Source organism: Xenopus laevis, chromosome 4S, assembly GCF_017654675.1.
Source record: "Xenopus laevis strain J_2021 chromosome 4S, Xenopus_laevis_v10.1, whole genome shotgun sequence".
Classification (NCBI taxonomy): domain Eukaryota; kingdom Metazoa; phylum Chordata; class Amphibia; order Anura; family Pipidae; genus Xenopus; species Xenopus laevis.
In genome coordinates, this window is record NC_054378.1 from 33,003,182 (window position 1) to 33,030,574 (window position 27,393).

Genomic DNA, 27,393 nt, shown 5'->3' on the forward strand with positions numbered 1-27,393 from the left:
AAATGTTTTTTCTTTTTTTTCTTTTTCCATTTGTTCTAAAACTTATTCTCATCATGATCATTTTTTTGAAGGTTATTAGAACACATGAAGGATGGGTACAAGATCCCAGACTGCAGTGAGGAGATTCCACAAGGAACTATCCTCTCCGGGTAACAGGTACCATAATCTCTATAACCTTATATAATAATATTGTTTTTTAACCGTGTTTACTATTGCTATATTTTAGATTTTTTCACTAGCAGCAAAACACGACACATGAACTATGGACTGATAGGATACACGAAAAGAAAAACAATTTGGACTTTATTGTTATTTGAACACTACTGTCACACGATTGGATTGAACTTGATTGGGGGTGGGTCCTGATATGATACACTCCTCCTAATGTGGGGGATAAATGCTGTGTATGTTACAGTATCAGGCAGGCTTGAGAAAGGGCGAAAGGAAGCCCGAAACATTGCCTGTTGGTTTCTGACTAATAAACACAACTTTTTCACTTTTGCAACAAAGAGGTGCTGCAGTCATTTCTTTTCTAGTATATGTTTGACCCCTGGCAAGGGTCTCTGGACTGCTCTGCACTCTGCCCAAAGGGGGTTCCGGTAAGGGTGGTTGAAGCACACACATTTCTACAATTGGAGTTGGAAACAGAGACTGTAAAGGCAAAAATAAAATCCAATTTTTACTTTATTAACTGAAAAAGAAACCTATCCCCAATAATAAATCTGTACTGTTTTTATAAAAATTGTGACAGTGTGCAGTGAAATTGCCCCTACATTTACTTGCTCTGACTGCTGTGGATACAAATCTTGACACAGTTGCCGGCTGCTCTACAGGGAAACATTTTTTAATTAAAGTATATTGGGGTTTGGTTTCTTTTTCATTAAAGAAAGTAAATATGGGATTTAATTTTTTGCCTTTACAAAAAAAAATATATATATTTAGCCTGGAACTGTGACTTTTACATTCTACTGCAGAGATCTCTTTTTTACCCGTGAAGCACATTCAAAAATTAAAAAGAGTTGGGGAGCAACAGAAGCATGAAACAGTTCCTGGGGTTGCCAAATAAAGGATATAAGTGGCTATTTAGTAGCCCTATGTGGACAGGCAGCCTACAAGTGGCTCTGTTGGTCCATAAATCTGTTTTTTATGCAACCAAAACTTGCGTCTAAGCCTGGAATTCAAAAATAAGCAACTGATTTTATGCCACTGGGCAAACATCCAAGGGGTTGGTGAGCAAAATGTTGCTCACGAGCCGCTGGTTGGGGACCAGTGTTCTATTGTATATATTCTTGATGTTTAAGCAGTTAAGAAATGTGCCAGGGACAGCTGGGGGGTGTTTTGGTGGGACAGGATTCCCGGGTAGTGGCAGCCAGGGTTGGCTGGATCGGTGTAGAGTGGTGCCCACTGCAACAGTGGCTGGTATTTGGATAATGGTTTACTCGGTTTAATAAATATGTTCATAAAAGCTGTGGCTGATTCCCACCCATTCAAAATGAATGTATGGCTCAGTGTATTTTTACAACTAGTACTGTATAAAAGGTATGCAATTTAGTTTACAATGTAAGGCATCCATGTCTAACTCCTCACAGTCTGTATATTGTGAGTTAGAGCCTAAGCTCAGGTAACTGCCAGCAGCTTAGAACATGTGCGCTGAATCAGCAGACAAGAAAATAGGGAACTACTGGGGGCATTTTTGTAGGTACAAGGGCTGCAGTTGCCTTAGGATGATGAAAAACCTCAAGATAATGTTCTTCTTTGAATTGAAACACACTTACAATACAAGCACATAATCTTCTGAAAACATATATAACATATTTGGAAAGGATCCAACAAGACTTTACATTTCAGTTCTGCAGATAAATGTGAATTCAAAATGTTGTTGCTTTTTTAATAGGTTAATTGCCTATTTTATGTAATATCTTTCATGGGGTATAATTAGAAGATAACAGTAAATGAATTAAGAAACCCCCCCAACACACACACATGAATGAAATTCTTAGTAGTAATTTGTAATTATTTTTGTATAATAGTTTATTTCACCCATATTTTCCATAAACTATTAACTCACTGAAACTAATTTCGCTAGATGAAGTTTCTGACAAGCCACAAATTACAACAGAAGGGAGCAGAAGGGAATAAGTGTAATACAAATTTTTAAAAATATGATGAAATGCAAGCAACCTCTACATGCTATCTTGTTAAAAGTCACAGCTGGGTATCGTTAAACCTAAATGGCTAGGTGTTAGTGAGAAGAAATGAAGAACGGACTTCTGCCTTATATCTGTGCTACCTTGGAAACTACAGTAAATAAAAGACAGGCAACAGAATCAGTAAGTGAATGGAACTCTTTGATTTGAGCTCTTGTTGGAAGATCAGCTGCTCACTTGTACATTCATTCACTTACTCATTATCTAGTGCGTGTGAGATAACAGCGTAGTCACTCTCACTTATTTTTACCTCTACAAGACAAAGACAGGTGAAAACGCTAAATGAATGTAGAAGTAAGGAATAAGCACAAGCTAAGCCTATAATGAACACAAAAGTACACATATAACAAGATAACTGCAGTATAATCTTCTGATGATTGTCAAGTCCTGTCAAGTGGCATACAATTCGATATATAAATAAAAACAAATATAAAGAACCATAAATATCTGGTAATATATAACCATATAGACATGCTTAGTAATGACAAGAGTTACGGTTGGTGCTTAGTGATGTCTCAATGTAACGGGCGTATTATAAAATATAAGATTAGACGAAAGCTGACTTCTAATATTCTCATATCTTCCATGACCTTTCACATTTTTATATACGCTTGGACCTCCTTGGTAGCCCCTATTTATCTTTATATTATACAAAAGGGGGTGCATTTTATTGTTTAAATATTTGACAAATCCTAGACAATTCTGCACACAATTCTTTATGTTTGTGGCATTCAGTAAACAAGCATTGGATACATAGACAGGAGAGCTAAAGATGTAGCCTAGAAATGATGTACATACAAGCCTTTGATGAGTGTCTGGATTCTGGATGGTGGTATTTTTGAACATTCGTCCATACAAAATCTCTCCAGTTCAGTTAAATTTGATGGCTGGCGAGCATGAACAGCCTGTTTCAAATTATCTTATAGATTTTCAATGATATTCGATAGGGGACTGTGATGGCCATTCCAGAATATTGTACTTCTCCCTCTGCATAAATGCCTTTGTAGATTTCCAAGTGTGCTTAGGGTCATTGTCTTGTTGGAATATCTAACCCCTGCATAACTTCACCTTTGTGAATGATGCTTGAACATTATCCTGAAGAATAGTGAATTGTACGATGTACAGGTATACCATCTGCAGTAAGATGTTCTTGCAAGTATTTGGAGGTGATCTTTGGGTTGTCTGTAACCATTCTCACAATCCTCCCTATATGCAACTCCTGTATTTTGCTTGGCATGCCAGACCTGGGTTTTACAGCAACTGTGCCTGTGGCCTTCCATTTCCTAATTACATTCCTTACAATTGAAACGGACAGTTTAAACCTCTGAGATAGTTTTCAGATCTTTTGAGTTTCTTTGTTGTCACTTTTCAGAGGAGAGTCAAACAGAAGCAAAACTTGCAATTGGCCACCTTAAATACCTTTTCTCATGATTGGACACACCTGCCTAGGACGTTCAAGGCTTAACGAGCTAATCCAACCAATTTGGTTTTGCCAGTAAAATTACAAGGGTACCCACATTTTTTCACATTTCATTCAATTTCATACAACAGAATACTGATTCACTAAAAATCTTTGGTCAGAAAACACCCCAGTACTCAGATGTTCCCGGGAAATGAAAGACATACCACGGTTATCTTTTTTTGTTGAAAGTGGAGTAAATTATTATGCAGGCTGAGAGGGGTTCCCAAACTTTTTCATATGACTAATGTGGTGGGCTTCTGGATCAGCCCAAGGCAACCACAGCCATTTAGTAGTAAAGATCTGTACCTTCAGATATGCCCTTATAGCTGCCATCTTATTTTCTACTGATTCACTGCACATGCTCTGTGCTGTTGTCACTTACTGAGTTTAGGGACCAATAGTTTACAGAGAATATAAATGTCTCAATATAAGGCTGATTAGTAATTGATATAGATAATTACTACATGGCAGCACAGAAACCAATGCAACTAGCATCATCATTTAATAATGAGCCTTGTAGTTTCAGATTTTGGACAGTTTGATACATTGGTTGCTACAATTTTCAACGGCATCTGTGTAATGTAATTGTATCAATCTAACAGCTGCCTTTAATGAAACTCAGGGATTCTCCTCATCAGGGACTAAGATAAGAAATGTATCAACTCATGTATCATTTAGTAGAGTTTACAGAGTTAGTGTTCAGATTTATTATTAGTTGTGCCTGTGTAGTAAGCTAGTAGTAATATATAAACTATAGATGGTAGTTTTTGCTTAAACAGCAAAATGGTGTATTAGTAGTAGTAGTAGTAGTAGTAGTAGTAGTAGTAGTAGTAGTAGTAGTAGTAGTAGTAGTAGTAGTAGTAGTAGTAGTAGTAGTAGTAGTAGTAGTAGTAGTAGTAGTAGTAGTAGTAGTAGTAGTAGTAGTATAAACAATTACCAGTCGACCAGAGGTAATGTAAAAAATCTGTTTAAGAAACTGGCAACATGGGAGACTTTTTTCTATTGAAAAAGCAGTTGTTTGTATCATAGTGGATAGGAGGTCCTCTTACAATGTAGGGCATGTGTGTGGCAGTATATTGAGTGAAATGCATGTGATTTTGCACTCGCAAAGCAGAAACAAAGTGCCACGAAAAAAACGCCAATAGACTCTAATGTAGTTTGTTCCATATAAGATTGTCGTGTAACAAAATATTTGTAACAAAAAAGTTTTGCAAATTTGTTACCGTTTCGTAAATTATTCAACCAAAGTGAAACGGGACAGATTTGCTCATCACTACAAATCTAAAAATCTGCCTTATGAAAGAAAATTTTAATTCATATACTTTTATACAGGTCATAGAACTCTAAGGGGACTTTTAATACCTTAGTAATTTACAAGGGGTACGTTATTTATTGTAATAAACAAGTTTCATTGAGTCGAGTGACAGAATTTACACTAAGCTCTGATTATAACTGGATACATCACTAAGCACTGTATATCGCATATACCTTAAGATTTAACCAACATTTCAACCCCCTATGAGCCTGTTAGTGTTATATATGTGTGTGTATGTGTGTGTATATATATATATATATATATATATATATATATATATATATATATATATATATATATATATATATATATATATACACACACACACACACACACACACACACACACACACACACACACATACATGAGCCAGGAATGTCCTGTAAATAATATCCTTATACTGTAAATGTGCGTGGTGCTTAGTGATTTCATTTGTACTACATGACTCACTGAAATGTGTGTATTTTATAAAGTGTTAATACATAAGACAGCTGTGCATATTCTATGAAGTGGTATAACTACCATACAGCAGACCTAGCAGACATGGGCCTGTGGGAAGGTGGGGGCTCGGACTGTGGGATCTGCTATATGTTAGTGTCTCTAGTATGTTATAGAATGGCTTATTCTAAACAACTTTAATTGACCTTCATTTTGTCTTTATCAGTTTTTAATTATTTGCCTTCGTCTTATGAATCTTACCATCTTTCAAGCGAGGGTCACTGACCCCATCTAAAAAACAAATGCTCTGTAAGGCTACAAACTTATTGTCATTGCTACTTTTTATTACTAATCTTTCTATTCAGGTCTCTCCTATTCAAATTAGTGCATGGTTGCTAGGGTAACTTGGATCCTAGCAACCAGATTGGTGAAACTGCAAATTGGAGAGCTGCTGAATAAAAAGTTAAAAACTCAAAAAACACAAATAATGAAAAATGATTGCAAATAGTCTCAGAACAACATGCTCTAAATCACACAAAACCGCACATACAGAGTGAGCGCAGCAGAGCTCTCGGGCACCATCTTCTTCTCTTCGGTAATCTTTATGTCTTCTTTCTCCCCTTCTGCAATTTCCATCTCTTTCAGTGCATGAGCAGACGTTGTGAACCGGAAGATTGCTCCAAATGCACATGCGCCAATACGCTGCTCACTTCACGAAGATTACCGAAGAGAAGAAGATAGCGCTCAAGTTTGCCGCGGCGCTCACTCTGCATGTGTGGTCCCTAGAGGGGAAAGAATTCAGGGGTAAGACTCTGCAGGGGGGAGGCAGGGCGGTGGGTGGAGAGGGCAAATGGGGACTTATCACAATGGGGGGTTTAATTCTCCTTTAAGAGAAAACAATTCAAAACTACCACCCAGGAAATTACGTCAACCACATGAGATTTGCATACTATTGTGGCTACCAGGGACAGGGTCCCAAACAACAACATTTGGACCCCTGGGCCCTGCTTCCCCATCCCTCAAGCCCCACCCAGATCCCGCCCACACCACAGTTAAAAGACCACCCAGTTCAGGACTTTTCAGCGGTTCAGGACTTATCTTGCTTACTAGGGGCTTTTTATAATTCGGGGGTTGAGTTCTCCTTTAAAAATATGGGGGCGACCAATATTCCCATGTGCCACTGCCCCAAGGAGAATATATGAGATAACATTTGTAAATTATACACCCTGGGATATGAGAAGAGACATTCTCTATTTCTTGGATTGAAACCATGTTTAGTATTTGGGTAGCAAGTTTAATATAGACTTGATTTGTCTTGATTAGTTTGTCTTTTTTCAACCTAAGTTACTATGTTGTAACAGGATGACCCAGATGCTACACATCTTAAGCCATAGAATAAAGCAGGCTCAGACAACCAAGAAGAAACCCATAGCAATGAATTTTCAGAGAAACCATGGGAAAAAAAGATGAGCGAGTCTGTCTCTTTCTTGATTCCTAAAGACAAGAAACGACTTCTGACTGAGTTCAACGTGTACACTATTAAATATTTTGCAGATTGTAAAGAATTTCAAAACAGGTCATTAATCAGTTGTTGAAGTTAAATGTAGTCCAAACACAGAGGCAACAGAAAATGAGAGTGCCGGAGCTCATATAGAGGCAATGTGTCCGCAATGTACTTTGTTAAATCAACACAAAGGGAGTATACATTTCTGATGGATCCTAAAAAACTAGCATCATGGGGAATCTGTCTGCTGGCCAAACTATTAAATGAAATTGATTGTGTTACTCAATATTCTTTCAGGATAGTTTTATGAAAGTTAAAGCCCTTTTATTTTTACATAAGATTGATACATGTGGCTTTATGGTACAGGTGTGGCATCTTTTATGCATAAACTCTATATTTAGAAAGCTTAAAATGCTAACTCAGCTGCATAAATATATATTGGTGGCAACAGAATCCTATTAGGCTTATTTAATGTTTAAATGTTTTTAAATAGACTTAAAGTATGGAGATTTACATTACTGAAAACTTATGGAAATGCTGATATTCCAAGCATATTCCATAATAGTTCCCATACCTGTATTAGGTACATTATTCATCTGCCAGAATTCCAAATCAAGCCAAGATTCTTGGTAGCATTAGCATCCAAGCACCCTTTGCTTGAAGAATGGAACCATTATGCCATATAGATTTCTGAATAAGAACAAAGCATTGATATGATCATTAGCTAATGATCCTCACAGCCATATTAAAAGACCTTCTCATTAAGTTAAAAGATGAAAGGGTTTTGTGGTCTGCTTTGCTTAATGTATCTTAAATTAAAAGGAAAAAATATTACAGTATTGTTTTAGCAAATGTTTCCTTACATTGTTCCTCTGTTTATATCTGTGTAGTAAGATCAAGTCTTTCAACTTAATTTAACACAATGGGGGGGGGGAAAGGAGAAGTCATTCAATGCAAAATAACAGAAAATGCAGAAGCCGATGTCTTGCAGGGAAGTCTGTTTGATACACATTCCATTACACTACTTGCCTTTAAATTTAACAAAGAACAACCACATTTAATAAAAGACGGTTGAAAGAAGGTAAGTGTATATACCTTCAACTAATTGTTGGATTTCACATTGCTGGTTCTGGAAAAAGTAGATTTTATTCCCACTTTATTCCCACTTTAAAAAACAGTGTATAAATATTGTGTGGAGAGCAGTGGATCACACTATATAAGTATTAATATACTTGCTATGTGCGCAGCAGAATGGTGTTCTATGTGACTAGTTTGTGGAGATGTGCATGACTTAGAGCAGGGGTCCCCAACCTTTTTTTTTTTGTTTTACATGAGAGACACATTCAAATGTAAAAAGAGGTGGGGAGCAACACAAGCATGAAAAAAAAGTTCCTTGGGTGCCAAATAAGGGATATGGTTGTTTATTCAGTAGCCCCATAATAATTGGCAGCCTACAGGAGGCTCTATTTAGCCATAAATCTTTTTTTATGCAATCAAATCTTGCCTCCAAACCAGGAATTCAAAAATAAGCACCTGCTTTGAGGCCACTGGGAGCAACAGCCAAGGGGCTGGTAAGCAACAGGTTGCCTTCAAGCTACTGTTGGGGGTCAGTGGCATAGAGGAAATATTGTTCACAAAGCACCACCATAAATTTTCATCAAGAACTGTGGGTATTTACATTCAGACTTTATTATCAAAGAACAATGAAAGTTACAGCACCAATCTATATTGGAGACCATTATCAGAGAGCAGCCTTAAAGAGATACTGACATCAGAAATGAAACATTTTAGTAGTTATATTAACATTGTTGTTGCATGCTATTTATAATTTAGCTATAAAAGTACTTGCCCAATGCTTTTACATTGCTTAGCTGATCCCCATGTTCCTCTGTGGGGGAGCTGCCATATTAGTGCAGCAGTAGTATGCTGGCAAAACAGTCAGTCAGTCAGTCATAGGAATTTCAAGTAACAATTACTTACAAAAGCAGACCTATCAGAGAAAAATGGCAATGTAGCTTTTAATGTAATCAAAAAATGTATTGTGCTTTGCCGCTACATCGTTATTTTCCTTATTTCCATGGCTACAAAATGTCAGGTGTGGCGCTATATATAGAGGAAATGATTCTAATAGCCACAGAAAGTGAAGGTGATACTTACCCTTCTTTCTTTGTCACCATACTCAATGCCCAGAGTGTCCATGGCACGGACAATGGCTGCCAGAGACTGGATTGTGTTACTGTAAACCACAGGTTTGTACTGCTTGACATCCTCTCCTGAGAATCCATCTTCATGGATAATTCTGTAATGCAAAGAAGTAGAGATCAGAACAGAGCTTTGGAAATTTTTTATATAGAAATGCATAAATGCCAACAGGAATCTGCAGTGATGGTTTGTGTGTGTGGGTGGGGGGCTCAGGGAGTGTTAAGTCAGCTATGTGGTGCATTAAAGGACAAGGCTCTTTAAAGTGAACAATAATGCAGGCTGCTGTATTGCAACTCCCTTTTAAGGGTGCTAGCCATAAAGAATAAACTTCAAAAGTGCAAACACTAGAAGGCTCTTTCTAAATCAGACTCACAGCAGGAAATCACAGGCCTTTAAAACTGAAATGATTGTGACCCAAATCATCCAGTTCAAAAAATAAAATTCAGGAAAATTAGTGAGAATAGAAAATGTGCTCAGACCCGGCTGCCACTCCCTTTCCATCAAAAGCTTTGCATAAATTATTTATCCTTGAGGACACCCCATTAAAGTGAGTGCATGCTTGGAACAGCTTGGATTACAGGAAGCCAGTCCATCAGGGCCTTGGGTTAAGAGGTTTTAGAAATATGGATTAATGGCCATAGAGTAAGCACCCTCACATTACTTAAAATGTCTATGGTTGATTTATAGCTATTTGGAGACAGAATAAATCAAACCTAATCATATCTGCAGTTAGACTACTAAGGACACCTGCTCACAAATGAGTGACTGACATACATCTGCTTTCATAGGATTCCTGGAAGCAGCTCATAAACTAGCATTTGTGAAAATCTATTATATAGTACACACAATGGACATAAAAAACGGGATGCAGGCCATGAATTTCAGTACTCTGACACTGTAACTTCCTATGGTTCATCTATCCCATGCTAGCAATTCAAATAAATGTGCAGGCCACAGTTTCCTTGTAAAATATGAAACTTTAAAATCAAATGGCTAAACACATTACAGTGTCACTGGTTTTAAACCATTACCAAGAATGTTGTCTGCTAATAACTACACACAAATTTAAGGGTGAACCAGTAACGTAAATACCCTCTTCCGCGCCCGAGTGAACCCCCCTCAGACGTGTGATTTCCTTTCCGCGTTTGCTGCTGTGTGGTCTCCAGTGGGCCCCGAGGGGTAGCGGACCTAGTTACGCCATTGGGTTGAACTGGTATCGTTCACCAAGGAAACCATGAACTGGCAGGATGCAGTGAAAACTGTCTTTCTCCATGGACTTTACAGTGGTCAGGGAAACCATTTGTGGAACACACAAAGGGTGCTATGAAAGGTGCTTGCAATAGGCAATGTGATTAAAACCAGAAAGTCTCCAGCATATTGTCACGTAAATAACCATACCACCAAATGCTTAATGCTCTCAAAATTGGTGATTCAGCAACCACTTAAGAGGGTCTAAAGGATAAGCACTTCTGTATGCATACAAATTAGTAACAGATAATAGAGCCACCTCTATGACCAGAAGCTGTATGTTAGCACCTATGTTGAGGAGTTGCCCCACTTTAGATTCTAGCATGTACAGACATGAGTAATGCCCAGTTGTCAAACAGCACTGTGCAGTGTGTTTTACAGTCTAAATCACACATTGTAACATGTACTGAAAGGTGTAATTATGCCAAATAGCTCTGTACAATTGGAGGGTTATTTATTCAACTCTGAATGCAAAATTCATAAAAAAAATTGTGATTTTTTTTTTCTATAAAATCACGTTTTTTTCCCAGAATTTATTAAACCACGAGGATGGAAAAGTCCGAATCTGAATCTCAGACCTGTCGAAGAAGTCCCAATGATTTTCTGATGTGCGCCTAGTTTCGTGCAATTCCCCACAGTTTTATGAGTTTTCGGGTGAAAATTCTGAAAAAAATCATGAAAAATCTGAAAAATCGTGAAGATTTTTTCCCGCAAAGAAATTTTTTGGGAAAATGTAATAAATAAGTGGAAAAAAACCCAAGCAGAGTTTGTAGTAGATAAATTCGGACTTTGATAAATAACCCTCTTGGGTAGAGATCGATGCTAAATGCAAAGAAAAATAGTATTGCCCTTTGAAGTTTGGAGTTACTAGACCTCATCCATCAGTGTCTGCAAACCTGGGGTGGATAATAAAGACTGCAAATCCTCCTGAAGAGCACCTCAGGTTAAAAATGTTGCTGATATATTGCAATAAAAGGGCTACTGAGACAGATTGCTCACTATTAGAACTTTTTATCTGGAACCCATCATATGGGAATTGGCACAAACACAACCTCAATTGTTTATGTTTTATTTTGTTTTAATTATTTTCATTAGACAATGTCAAGGTTAAAAGCACATAAAGATGCATTTCATCCACTGTGATATGAGAAAAAAAGGCTTGTATAGATATGCAACATATTTGTCATTACATACTGTATTTCTATACTTTGTTACATTCACAAACGTAGGTGGGGCAGTTGAAACAAAAAATATATATATCTATATATAAAGGAAATGAATAAGGAACAAAACTAAACATAAAACATAAGAGAAAGAAAGTTTTGAATAACCAATTACAATATTTTTGAGTCTTGAACTCAAACTTGAACAAAAAAACCCCCAGATAAACGACACTTCAAGAAAAGCCAATACTGAGGATTCATACATTTGATGCTTTTATTTCCTGTTTATTCTAATAGAAATATTGAGAACGGATATATATTTTCCTCTTGGTTTATTTTTCCTAGGTTTTATCTTTCACAGAAGATTTCACTGTTAATTTACTTTACTACCAAAACGAATGGTCTCTGCTAAAAGGCTCGAATCACACTTTTGAGTAATTATGCGATTTGGGTGTTTTCCCAGAGAAAATTGCCAGTATTGTTTATGTCAGGATTTTTTTTATAGCTGCGACAAAACGCAGGGTACAAATAGCACAGTGTGTCAGTGCCCTAAAGTATTTCCTTATAATCAGTAGTGCAATGCAACAAATATTCCAACTAGAGTTTGAAGAAAACCATGCATCTCCAAATGATGATTATGTGTCACATAATTTTATTTTACCCTTTTGAGATGCCCTTCTTTACGGATACCTTATTACAAAAGGACTGATCAGATATAAAATTAACAGAGGACAACATTGGTCTATGACCCCCCTTCCTCCACTCTATGTTGGATGATCATTGGCCTACGGATCACAACTTGGGTTCTGCTCCTTAGTGACTGGCCAAATGAGTTAATGTATAATAGTCTAATATACACATCAACTGATAAAGAGTGGGAGGCCATAAAAAAGCCAGATGCAAAAAATTCACTGCAGCTGGCTGTGCATATCTTACCCCAGTCAAAGAGCCAAAATTGATGAAGTTGGCTGAATAATCAAAGACAATCACATCTGTTAATAGGGAAAACATACAAATCTGCCAGTGTGTGGTTCCCTTTACTAGGGAAGCCACTTGGATGTAAGATGAAACCTTTTCAAGAAAACTCGGTTCAGTTTCTGCTAGAGTTATTTCTGCTAGATACTGTATACTATGTTCTGGATGAATGAAAACATTTTACTTGTGAAGTTTTTTTGGGGACTTCGTCATTACTAAAGATGTGTATTTACAAGCCTGTGAAAAAGAGTAGCAGATATTAAACTTGCATAAGATATGCAAGTTCTTATGCAATTTTAACTTTCAAATTCTACACTTTAATTATGGATAACTATATGTAGTTCAAAAAATGCTCTTATTTATGCCGTTTATGCAATGACAGGCATTCTACAAAATGTTAAGATAATTGGGTTTCTGCTATATTTGGTTATTGGCATGTGTTGTGTTAAAGTTGTGTAAGGTTTAACATGTCTTGAAACAACAGGATAGTAAATAGGATATACATTTCCTTTGAACTAAAGCCCCCAGACAAGCTGGAATGGCAAAGAAAGGCTCTTTGGCAATTTGCTTAATGAGAAATATATATGAATCTAGAATGTAGATGTAAAAATATGTGATTTGTTATATGTGCCTTTGGAATCCTAATAAAAGTGGCACCTGTTTGTTTAACAGTGATCACTCTGCAGCAATTTATCTCCGTTAAACACTGATTAACATACACTACTTTAATCTAAATGTTAATCCAGTAATCTAAAATGCTTCACTTCTTGTCTGCATCATGCAAATATGATAGTGGAAATGAAACTGCACTCTCCATATTATCTCATCTTTTGGGGTAATTAGTAGAGCTAGGAAGGATTACTGTGCAGAAATGGAATTTACTGTATTTACAGCAGGGAAAATGTGTATTGAACACCAACATTTTTCTCTGTAAATTTATTTCTAATGGGGCTAATGGCCGACAGATGTCAGTAACAACCAAAGTAATTCGCACATACAAAGAACTCAAAACAAATAAGTGCATAAATTAAGTAAAGTGGAATGACGCAGGGAAAAAGTATGGAACAGATGAAGAAAAGGAGGTGCAAAAAGAACTGGAAAGCCAAGAAACTTGCTGAAATCTGTCAGTATTTAGAAAGCAATCCTCCCTCTATCAGTGCAAATTGTAAACCAAACATCAGCTGGTTTAGTCCTAATTGATGGCCTATGAAAAGGTTTCTCATTACCAAGGTATCACTCAAGAATCATTGAATGATGGGTAAAAGCAAAGAGCACTCTCAAGACCTTCATGAACTTATAGTTGCAAAGCATATTGATGGCATTGGTTACAGAAAAATTCTTAATCTTCCAGTGAGCACCATTGGAGCCATAATCTGGAAGTGGAAAGAACATCATTTCACCCTAAACAATCCATGACCAGGTGCTCCTTGTAAGATTTCTGACAGAGGAGTCAAAAGAATAATCAGAAGAGTTGTCCAAGAACCAAGGATCTTGGACAACAAAGACCTTGATTAGCAGGTACAGTTTTTTCAAAGAAAACAATAAGTAATGTACTCAACCGGCATGGCCTCTGCACACACTCACCGCACAAGACTCCACTGCTGAAGAAAAAGCATGTTGAAGCTTGCTTAAAGTTTTCTGTTCAACATTTGGACAAGCCAGTGAAATTCTGGGAGAATATAGTCTAGAAATCTATGGAAAGAACTGAAGATCAGAGTTCAAAGAAGAGGCCTCCGGAACATTCATGATTTGAAGACAGTTTCTGTGGAAGAATGGGCTAAAATCATACCTGAGCAATGCATGCCACTAGTTGCTCCATACAGAAGGTGTCTTGAAGCTGCCATTACCAACAATGGCTTTTCTACGCAGTATTAAATACATTTCAGTAAGTGTGTTCAATACTTATCCTCTGTCATTGCACTTTACTACACATAAATTAAGTTATATACTTATTTTGAGTTCTTTATATGTGTGGATTACTTGGGTTGTTGCCAACATCTGGTGTAAATTTAAAGTCCCATTAGAAATAGATTTACTGAGAAAAACATTGAAGTGTTCAATATTTATTTTCCCTCCTGTATATCTCTTCATTATTCCAATAGCAACTGCGTTGCTGTGTGAAAGCAGAAATAAAAGAAATGTTCCATTAATGCAAAAATCGTCTTGCGTCCAGTGCAAATGCTTTACTGCTGACATTATATTATGACAGTTATAGGCCTATTTTGCAAATTTTAGCATCTCATACATGAGGAGATTTTGCACTACAACATCCTCAAACTCTTTTTACAATTGACCTGATCATGAAACTGATAATTAAAGAAATACCGGATAATCAGAGGCACACACCAACCTTTAATCGCAGGTTTCAGCAACTTAGAAAATTAATTTGTTGAGAAAAGACAGCTTTATAAACCATTAATAATGTATGAACGAAATTTAACATTAGACACAGCATAATGTAGAATGCAGTGTTTGTGGAACATGGTATATCATTCCTTGCTTTTGAAGAAGCAGTAGCTGCTCTCTAGATTCTCCCAGAGGACTGCTGTTGGAAGATTGCATCTCTCTTCAGACAACGCTATGTGTACAGCTGGCTCCGCTCACTTGTTTGCCAATCCCACGGGATAAAGCACATTTATATTGCACCCCAAATGGATTTTCATTTATTCAAAGCTTGCAACATTGTATAAAGTGAATTGGCAGCTGATTTGATGCAGAAGACAGAGACAACATAATGTGATTGCTTTAGTACAGGCAGCCTTGGGTCTGAGTGATAATTTTTCACCTCCCAATTAATTTACAAAATCCATAAACATTTCACAAAATAATAATAATAATAATAATTCTCTTTCCATTGAAGTTTTAAAGTTATCTTATGACAGTAGTATTAGCATGGCACTGAATTCAATCATTTATTCATTACAAGAACAAGAGAACACAAGACTGAATTTCTCTTTATAAGAAAATAAATTCAATTTGGAGTACCCATGTGACTCTTCGGTACCATGCTTGATCTAGTAGATAGCTGCGCCTGAAAATGGTGCCAGCCAACAAATGTTGCCTTACGACCGTACTTATGTCAAGGCAGCATGCTTAAGCTAACCACAAGACTCATTTGAATAGAAACTGGTGGGCATATGTGGTTGATTATCCCAGAGGATTCATAATAATAAGCAATTAATTTGTGGGCATTTGGAAAGTTTTGGTAGCTAGACTAGTTTAAGGATGATAGGATACTTTCTTGCAATACTGCAAAAAATGGCAAGGCCCCAACGGAGATTCCGATTTAGCCCCAAATTCTAGAACAAATTGTTGGATCGTCTGAAAAATAGCATTTCAGTAAAATTGGGATTAGAAGGAATACGATTTCAAGCGAAGTACATTAAAATCAAATCAAGACCTTGCATTTCAGTCAGTCTCTAATTTTTATAATGAGTTGGTAACAATAATTTAACCAATATTCTCAGGTCCTAAATTGCTCTATAATCATACATGAGTCATTAAAGTGGACCCGTCACCGAAAAAAAATATTCAAAATCTTATTTTATAACATTAATCAAGCAAAATGAACTTTAATTACACTATATAAATTATTTGAATCTTGTTTCCATCAGTCTGGGAATTGGATTTCATGTTTAATCTGAAAAGGACTTTTATTATACAGATTTTTGTGTCTGGGTGACGGGTCCACTTTAAGACACTTAAGATCTGATCCAGCAGCAAGTAAAAGTGTAACGTATTAACACATTGCATCACTGAGTTGAACCAGGTTCTACTCTGACTATAGGAAAATGCAAATGGCCTGTGCAAGTAACTGTCTGGCTTACATATGTGTTATATAGCTACTACAGTGCTTTTGGCTTTCATGTGTGCACATGTGAGGTCTTTTCCAGCATCAGCATCAAGGCTGAACAAAATTACACAGCTGGGTCAGTGGCAGTTGTTGGCACGCAATGTTTCCCTACATGTGAGTCCTTATCAGACTAGTACTTTGCAGAGGAATTCCAAAGAGCTATTTGGGGAGTGTTTTATATGTATGTATATATATATATATATATATATATATATATATATATATATATATATATATATATATATATATATATATATATATATATATATACATACATACATATATAGAACAGGCCGATTAGATTCTGAAGAGCACTAATTGTCCTTTTTTACCTTTAACATGTTATATGGAGTTTTGCACTCAAAGATCCATATTGCTTCAGGCTTTATAATTTCTCAGTACAAGGCAGGACACCTCAGTTTCATTATTTTTGGAGAATCACGTCAACCAGTGTGCACACAATCTCCTTTAATCATAAGGCCTACTTCTTCATCAAGTAGGGCAGGCATATTTTACACATGTGGTTGATGATATGCCTTGAACATAAGATTATATATAAAATGCTTAAAGGGGAAAAAGAAAGGTGAAATCACTGGAGGTCTAAAAAGTTAGGCACCCCCTAGAGATTTTACTTATTGGACACCCCAGGCTGGTGATCCTGTTAGCAGACTGCCTTGGGTTTCTCCAGAGATCACCACAGAGCGTCTTCTTCAGGCTTCTTTTTTCCCTTCATGGGTGCTCATGCAGTTCTGTTCACTCTACTGCGCAGTAATGTAATTAGCACAACTGGGCCCCACATCCCCCCTTTGAACACAATCCATGTGCCTTTTTCTTGTCGGCGCAAACATCTGGTTGGCCCCAAGGGGGTGCAGGCATGGTTGCAATGGCACCACCCGCACCTCCAGTAGCTCCGCCACTGCTACTGCACACAACTCTGACATATCAGTGACATTTACAGTATGCTTGCTAAAATAAACACAAACTACTGTGAAACTTTACCCCAGTGCCATTTTGAAGAATACTAAAGTCTGCTAAATCATCGCTCTATGGGGCACTTTATAGGCTGCTGTGTTTGTTACAACACTTTTTGAGTAGCTTCATTTGCAAACAGCATAAGCCACCTATAATTCCATTATAGACATCTCCTAGCTTCTTCAAAGATGGGTCTGGCTCCATTTCTGCCATAATCTCATTTTCTCACTCCCTACCTTATCCTTATGATTATCCTCAGAGGTAGAGGGGAAAAAAAGAGCAGGGCCTTAAAGCAGGTATGGTAACGGACATAAAAACAGCTGTAAGAACAAACCCATATGTCTGCTTAAAATCTGCTGTACAAAGAGATACCAAAAAAGATGCACAACTCCCCAATCCATGTGTAGGTTATTGGGTTCTTTTACATTAACTCTTGATGTACTTGCTCTTGCTTTGAATAATTGTACTGGTACTGGAGGGTAGGACTATTATATGTGTAATAGCTCCCACATCTAATCTTTAAAGGATTAGTAATAAGTAATAGTAATAAAGGAACATGGGTGTTCACCTAAACCACCCTCCGACTAGTCCATAGCTTACGTTTTATAAAAATGTGTGCAGTGGCGTAACTACTCACCAACGGGCCCTGGTACATATTGGGTACCCAGGCACCCCTGTCAGGCCCTCCCCCCCCCCTATGAATTGCACGATGGACTGCAGATGGCGTGCATGCTGTAAAATCTCCCGCTACCCAGCCACCAGCAATATTCATTTTCTAGGCTCCAGCAGGCCCCACAGGGGGTGCAGGCCCTGGTGCGATCACACCCTTTGCACCCCTGGTAGTTACGCCACTGAATGTGTGATAAAAACATGGTTTATGTTGAATACTATGCTGTTTGGGCAGTTGCTTTGATCCGTATCTCTCTGGCAAGGGCAAAGTGTGCCTGAAACTGCAGCAGACTCTCCTGTAACTGTCCTGGTACAAGGACATTTATTCCATATTGAGAATAATGTTAGCCTTACCAGAACTTGTCCCTGCTGTCTGTGGCTATAGGGGAAGCCTAGAAGCTAGAAGCAAACAGATCAGTTGATGTAATGTAATGTAAAAATTTTATGTAACAACTCAATCTTTGAACCCTCTGCAAGATGCCTTTTCATGTATAAATCCTACTTACTCCATTTCAGAAAGGCTTTATGAAAGGAGTGAAACAGAAAAATGGCTTCAAATGTATGACAGCATTTCAGCAGGCCCTGCAACACAACTCATTCATAGAAATACGGATTATAAGGATGTTCAGGTCTGCAGCATTGCACATTAGGAACCCAAAAACAAAAATCGCCTTGGAATTTAATACTTGCATTTCATATCGTCCATTGTGTTCTATTCTCCTCATTGGGGCAAAATAGGGACTGCATTAAAGTGTGGCGTTATAGAATAAAATGTAGATATCACTACCAGCTGTACACAATTTGTCATGCAAAATTAACAATGTATTTTAAAACAAAGTAACGTCTAGCTGATTCAGAATCACATATCCGATATGCTAGATCATTCCAATGGGACCCAATTTGGTTTAATATATATATATGTATAAGCATTCAACTGTGGCTCTCCCTACACAGCTACAATGGTTCCAAGGAAGGATTAATTCCCACAAAAGATTTTTATGTTCTCACTCTTTACAGAGAACCCAACTAATGACACAAATAAATGCACCACAACTGTGGGTAAAGTCCATAACTGTAACACTATTTGGCTTATTTATCATAAATGGCTAGGCAGCTCCAATTCTATACCAAACTGTAGTTATAAATAGGCTTCATTAGTTTTAGCAAGCAGTCCATAGTATATACATGTTCCTCTCTCCTATGTCACCAGACATAGCTCAAATAAAATCCTCTGCAACATGTAATAATATGATGGGACATGAATTAATTACGGTGTCATGTTCCGGCAATCCCAGGCTGGAAAACAGACAAAAAGCCACCTCTGCTGGAGAGTTCATTGTTGTATTAGTTGTTTGGGTTTTTTTGCGATGTAATAAATGTGCTTAATGTCTTCCTCCCATAAAACAAATCCATAAAGAGTAACCGTTTTGTCTCTGAGGTGGATTTCAGTGTTTCCTGGAAATGGGGATGGATGGCTTTATACAGCAAAGCCAAGGATTCAGTCTTGACAAATCAGTACTCTGACAGAACATGCAATTACAAGCAAGCCTGGAACCCATCTGGCCAAACATAACAATGCCTACAGTATTTGGGCAAACAGAATTTAGACAAGTATTTAATTCCAGTTAAATTCATGAATAGCAATCTTAAACTCACTCACAGTTCTACGGTAAGGTGCCATATATTAATAAGGAATTAAACATGCCTTGATATATTGTACATAAATACCAGCTAATTCCTGGGTGTACACTACAATGTCTGTATATCATCTAGGGCAGGGATCCCCAACCTTTTGAAGCTGTGTGCAACATTCAGAAGTAACAGGAGTTGGGGAGCAACACAAGCATGAATAATGTTCTCGGGGTGCCAAATAAGGGCTGTGATTGGTCATTTGGCAGCCCCTATGTGGCTTGTCAACCTACATTGAGACTCTGTTTGGCAGTGCACCTGGTTTTTATGAAACCAAAACTTGCCTCCAAGCCTGGAATTCAAATATAAGCACCTGCTGTGAGGCCACTGGGAGCAACATCCAAGGGGTCGGAGAGCAACGTGTTGCTCACGAGCTACTGGTTGGGGACCACTGATCTAGGGGTTCCCAGCCCTAATGGTGCACTGCCAACTAGAAATTAAAGGGCTGGTTCACCTTTAAATGAACTTTTAGTATGTTAAAGAATGGCTAATTCTAAGCAACCTTTCAATTGGTCTTTCATTTTTTTAAAATAGTTTTTGAATGATTTGCCTTTTCACGTGACTTTTTCCAGCTTTCAAATGGGAATCACCTCATCTAGAAAACAAGGCTACACATTTATTGTTATTGTTACTTCTGTTCAGGTCCTCTCCTATTTATATTCCGCACTCTTATTAAATTAGTACATATTTACTAGATTATAAATATTGCAAACGGGAGCGCTGCTGAATAAAATGCTAAATAACTCAAAAAACACAAATAAAAAATGAAAATATATTGCAAATTGTCACAGAGCAAGGTGAACAACCCCTTTAACAGTGTGAGAACAAAAAAAAAATATTTGTAAAAAAAAGTATTTGATAAGGACTAATGTACAGGGATATTATGACAGTTTACTGATTCAGCAGAAAGTCAATTTAAAATGCACACAGAATACATTATTGACTAGGTCAGTAATTCAGCCTATAACTAATTTCACTATAGGTTATATTACCAATGGTCATCCACCTACAAAAAAAAATATAACTCCCATCAGCCTTAAAGGAGAAGGAAACCCTTTTGCAAAAAACCCCGTACCCCCCACCCCAGGTAGGCCCCCCTCCCTCCTCCCCCCAGGCTAACTTACCCCCCCGGGGAATTCAACGCATCCATCTTCCGCGTCCTCGGTAAGCTGAATGGGAGATGGGCAATTTCCGTGTAACTCCATGTAACTCCCCTGGAAGAATCTGCGCTGAGGGGTAAGTGTGGAGTATGGGGCATTTCTCTGGGGGGAGGGGGTAGGGGGGGATACAGGGTTTTTTGCAAAATGGTTTCCTTCTCCTTTAAAGGGCAAATAAAGTCTAAAATGGAATAATGTTAGAATTTTGTATACTAAATAAAAACATGAACATACTGCACCAGAAGCCCAATTAAACAAATGATTTATGCTTTTAAAGTTGGCACAGGGGGCTGTCATCTTGTAACTTTGTTAAACATCTTTGCAACACCAAAACTACGCACATGCTCAGTGTGGTCTGGGCTTCAGTTGGGAGGTTAAGCTTAGGGATCGTCATAAATTATCAAAACAGCACAGGTCAAATAATATTTGCCAGAAGCCGATACAGCAAGACTGAATAATAAGCTGAATATACAGACTGCACTGGGTCTGTGGATACAAATGTAAGTATACAGTTGTGTGTGCTTCAACCACCTCACATAAGTTCCTTTCGGTCAGAGTGCAAAGCAGTGTATGGGCCCTTGCCATTGACCAAATATACAGCAAAAACGAAAAACTGCAGCACCTCGTTTGCAAATTGTGAAAATTTTATTACAGTTGGTCAGTAACAGGCAACGTTTCGGGCCTTGTCTTGCCCTTTCTCAAGCCTCTTGGCTTGAGAAAGGGCAAGACAAGGCCCGAAACGTTGCCTGTTACTGACCAACTGTAATAAATTTTTCACAATTTGCAAACAAGAGGTGCTGCAGTTTTTCATTTTTGCTGTGGATACAAATCTAAACAGTTGTTACAGGGAAACAAACAAAGCTGCTTGAGTTCTGGGAAGTAAGGTGGGGGGGGCTCCCCCCTGTTGTTTGAAAGTATGATTGTTTCCCTGCACAGCAGTTAGGGACCGGCTGAAGTTTCCTAACTGCAGCTGTCAGAGGAAGTAAAACGAAGGGTGAATTTCACTGCATACAGTCAGGTTTCTTATAAAAGCAGTACACGTTTTTTAATTAAAGTATATTGGAGATTTTGGTTTCTTTTTCATTAAAGGGGTTTTATTTTTGCCTTACATCCTCTTTAAATTGCTTTTCCGTGAGCAAGCAGTAAATTCCATCTTCATTCTGGCCTACTCTAGTGAAAAGGCTGGGCAGCTCTGACAAATATGCTTGACACCTCATACATCATGTTGTCTATTACCGCTATGTGATACAAGTTAGTTGCACATAAAAGGCATATGGAAAACTCAGACCACCTCCTAGGATTCTGCATGTGGTAGAAACAAGACTAGACTTGAGTTGTTGATATGATATATTATGTCCCACAAGATCTGTGTACCCTGGCCTCAGGCACCAATGCTTGTACTCAAGGGAAAATATATATCCCAGCTGGTACATGCTCTGTAAGAGAAGAGAACAGGGACCTGAAGACTAAATCCCATGGTACCAACAGGCAGGTGTCTCATAAAACAATAAATCACAATCACAACAGGATGACAAATGGGTTCCCAACAGTGAAACCAATTTGGTAAATTAGCAAAAGGATTTTTTTTTTTTCTTTCTGCTGACCCCATGAAATTGCAATTGCTATTTTATCTTTTCACTCCTACAAGTCAAATTTAAAGTAGAAATCCTTTCAGCATATCAATGTGACTATAGCCAACAATGTTCAGCTAACTCTTTCTACCCCACACCTAAACAGGTCCATACTATCACTTACTGCTTGTTTAACAGCACCTGAATCTGAGATAGATCCACTTAGTGATGTCATTTTTTAAAAAGTATAGTTCAAACAAGTCAGCATCGACGATATTTGTATTGGAGAACATCTACATGATGATATACCAAAGATAGACCAACCAGTGCTATGGACTGATCAAACATAACACCAAGGGTAACCATTCATGCAGAGGGGAAATGAAAATTTGGAATCACATCCCATTCAATATCTCAAACTGGGCTAAACCTTTAGGATGCCTACCTTGTAATTATGTAATACATATTCATTGATTTATAAATATCACACATCATCAACATAAAACAATTTATTCTGCAAATGAAGAATAAATCTGTTATCTCATGGACAAACCACAGGAAAATTCTCCCTAAAGAGTCATATGATCACAGTAAAAGCATACAGATGGTCAAATGCCCCACAGCATTAGCTTTACGTCACCTGCACAATTTATTGCCATACCCAGTCTACCTTGCCTCAGGCACAGCGTCACCTAGGGAACAGAAACTGCTGTGCCCCCTGAATCCCTGAGCAAAATATATGACAAATCTCGCAAGGTAAGTTAATTAAGCTTGGACTAGCTGTTGTTTCAAAAGAAATATTTGATATTTTATGAAAATATATATATGTGGTAGAGCTTTCCAAATGTATTTGGAGGGGGGTGGAAGAGACACCTAGTACTGGTCACTGTTACTCTTTGTTAATAAATGGAGTACTGATGTAGTTCCTAAAATTTAGATATATAAAATTAAAAATACTTAAACTTGAAGCAGGCCATTGTACCTGTGAGCATGCCACATAAACATGACAGAAAAAGATTAGATGGGACATATCTGCATGTTAGTAACTATATACATGTCTCTGTAGTGCCGAAGAAAATATTTGACACAAATACATGAGAAAATAAACCTGCTTGTGTTCTGAAAATTAGCACCGATCTTTAGAAGCTATTTCTGCTGAGTGAGTTTGGGGTGGTTCACTTGTGAAACTCATGACTAATACAAAATCAGCAGCCTGGAAAATATGCTACACTGCCAGATGCTAATACAGCGCCAATTTGAGACCAGTGGTTTATTGCAGAATTTGACTAATTTATTTATTTACAATACACATAAGCCATGACTATTCTGTAAAAGCCTTATAAACAGTGACTTGTGATGTTATAAACGGTGAGTAGTGATGTAATTTTTGTCACATGACTCACTAAAACTTGTGTATTATAATACATAAAATAATCCTTGTTGGAAAATATGAGGATATTAGAAGTAACCTCGTAGTTCCATGACCTGCATATATGGTCATGGAACTCCTCGGTGACTTATTATATCCTTATATTTGACAATAGGGGGTACTTTATTCACTATATTTACTACATTCCACATGCAGGTCACATTATAATTGCAAGGACTATAGAGAAGTGACATTGTACGAAGACAGACGTTGTTACTTACCCATTTTCCACACTGTGTTTTTGACATCACAGTCTGCTCTGTTAAAATAGTGCTGCTATGTAGCAAATCCCTTAAGGGGCCACCATTCACAAATATTTTTCTGCTGAATTGTGCTTTACATAGGAGAAAACATGATTTTAATATTAAAACATCAAAACAAGAAACCTTCATACTCCTAGATCAACTAACAGAAATGCTAGTATATCACATTTTAAGTAAAGGTCCCCATAAACGGGCTGATATAAGCTGCCAACAGATTAAGTTGCAGTTTATTAGGCAGTGTATGGGGCCCGATTGATATTTGGCAGGTTTAAAAATCCTATTGGCCAACATATTAAATTGATACTGACACTAAAAAATTATCATTCAAAATATGAATGTACATCAAATGTTACCTATAGCTCATGTTGATCGTTTTTCACTCATATGGCTGCTTTTGTATGTATTTTATAAAATTTCCTAAACCTGACTGTCCCTTCTAAACTTGTCAGTTAGAGTTTCTAATGCTAACAGATTGCTGAAGCTCAAATATGGCAGCCCCCTCATAGAGGAACATGGGGGATCAGATGGGTAATGGAAAAGTATCTGTAAATACTTTAAGGGCAATATTATAGATAGAATGCAAAGATAATATTATGATAGATGTAAAAAAAGTTTAATTTCTGGTGTTAGTATCTCTTTAAGTCAGCAGTTTATTAGGCAGTGTATGGGGCCCTCGACTGGTTTTCCCGGTTTAAAAATCCTATTTGCCCGAGGACCACATTGGTTTGTTGATGCGGTTCTCGATCCAACTGCCCGAATTCTGCTCCTTATGATATGACTGTTGGGCCCTAGGGATTGGATCAGCCAAGATCACCCACCTCAAGATCGCTTTTATCAACGGCACACTCTCTGAACCAGAATATAGCAGGTTAGTCTACCTTTAACTATCTAGAAGTGGCTATACACTGGCAGATGTAGGCTGGTGATTCAAGTCCTTAGCATCTTATCTGTACTTGTATAGGACCCTCTGAAAATCTGTCAATTAGTCAGGTTTAATTTTCACGTCAGATCAAATACCACATCGGTTTGCAGATGCACTACTTAGCCCAATAGCCCCTATTCACGTTGTTGTAATTGGATTTGCCCAATATCTCCCACTTTTATTGGGCATTTCATGGAAAAGTGGATCTCATACTGTTCTCATCATGCATAAACGTGTTTTTTTACGCCCATGTTGATCTCCTACAAAGCTCCTGGCTCTAACCTTCTGTATTACACGCCTTATAAGCAATCATGAACAGAATAGGCCAGGGGTGCCCAAAAGGTAGATCGGGATCTACCAGTAGACTTTTAGCTGTTTTTCAACAAAAAGCTTGTATATATAACCCTCCTATTTCATGCTTTTCATTCAGATATTTATTACATTAAGGTTACATAAGAAATAGTTGTTTGTTAAATATATAGTGAATAAAGTACCCCCTCTTGTAAAATATAAGGATATTATAAGTTACCGAGGAGTTTTATGACCATATAAAAACACGAGGCCGAAGGCCGAGTGTTTTTATACAGGTCATGGAACTCCGAGGTAACTTCTAATATCCTCGTTTCAGTGAGTCATGTGACAGAAATTACATCAGAACTCACCGTTTATAACTGATGACATCACTAGTCACCATTTATAAGGATATCATTTACAAGATATTCATGGCTGTTGTGTATTATATAGTGAATAAAGTATCCCCTATTGTAAAATATAAGGATATTATAAGTTACCGAGGAGTTTCATGACCATATAAAAACACGAGGCTGAAGGCCGAGTGTTTTTATACAGGTCATGGAACTCCGAGGTAACTTCTAATATCCTCATATTTTACAATTGGGGGTACTTTATTTATTATAATACACAAATTTCAGTGAGTCATGTAACAGAAATGACATTAGAACTCACCGTTTATAACTGATGACATCAGAACTCACCGTTTATAAGGATATAATTTACAAGATATTCATGGCTTTTGTGTATTATATAGTGAATAAAGTACCCCCTCTTGTAAAATATAAGGATATTATTAGTTACCGAGGAGTTTCATGACCATATAAAAACACGAGGCTGAAGGCCGAGTGTTTTTATACAGGTCATGGAACTCCGAGGTAACTTATAATATCCTCATATTTTACAACTGGGGGTACTTTATTTATTATAATACACAAATTTTAGTGAGTCATGTGACAGAAATGACATTAGAACTCACCGTTTATAACTGATGACATCAGAACTCACCGTTTATAAGGATATAATTTACAAGATATTCATGGCTTTTGTGTATTATAACAATATACGTTTCAGAAATCAATGTTTAAGTAATAATGGAACAGAATGACAACAATGCTTTTATGGAAGTAGATCACAATGAGCAACATTACATAAAGAAAACCCTGCATTAGTAAAGTATGGGCACTTCTGGAATAGGCCATTAATAAATACCAACCATCAGCACCAGTTCCCATCCTAAAGGTCCCTCCCATGCATGCCTTCAGAAACCCCATCAATAAATCTTTTTTTAACTTACATTCCAACTGGCCATTTATCAGACACCTCATTAACCCTGCAAGCAGATAACATGCATACCAGTAATGTACACACTAATCAGTAGTATGCACACTGATCATTCATTCACATCACATCACATTGCTAGAAGCAGTTCAATGCTAAGCTACGGCACACTTTTTAACGCATTCACTTTCATAATACCTATGTTTCTTAGATGTTTGTATTTTATAAAATGTGCATCAATGATTTTGCATCAGTGCCTGCACTCGGCCCAGAGCAGCAGTTTGTGTGCAGGCAAAGAAGAACGATACGGTCAGCTAGTGTCAGGCCGATTCTCAACCTATGCATTTCCACAGGCCATGATCAGGCCCCGTGTTGCTTTAGCCTAAATACCCAATTTGCACCAGCATAAAAATCCAATATGACATCTAATTTCCTTATAATTTAAAGTTAGGGTATGTATATAAGGCACTAAGTTTGCCCAGGTGCAGTAATCCATAGCAACCAGCAGGTAGAATTTAACAGTCACCTGTTTAAAAGCAAACACCTTATTCGTTGCTATGGGTTACTGCTTCAGGGCAAACTCAGTGCCTTTTATTACATATGGGGTAAAGTCCCTTATAATACAAAATTAAAGTCCCTTAAATCACAAATTATTGCACTCACTTTTCCCCTCTTTAAAGGCTAAAGGTAAGTCCTTCAAAATGACACAGTTTACAAACCAGACGGGTATAAATACATGACCTACTGATGGACTAGCCTTCTACTGATGAACCTACTTTAAC

General features: G+C 37.5%; 1 protein-coding gene across 5 annotated transcripts in view; it reads right to left on the reverse strand.

The window, feature by feature from the left end:
* Window positions 1-27,393, reverse strand: part of gnao1.S (G protein subunit alpha o1 S homeolog) — a 107,842-nt gene that overhangs the window by 51,171 nt on the left and 29,278 nt on the right. For all 5 annotated transcript variants that reach the window (XM_018259456.2, XM_041591223.1, XM_018259454.2 and 2 more), the window contains 1 exon segment: window positions 9,084-9,225. In XM_018259456.2, coding sequence (XP_018114945.1) covers window positions 9,084-9,225 — 142 coding nt within the window.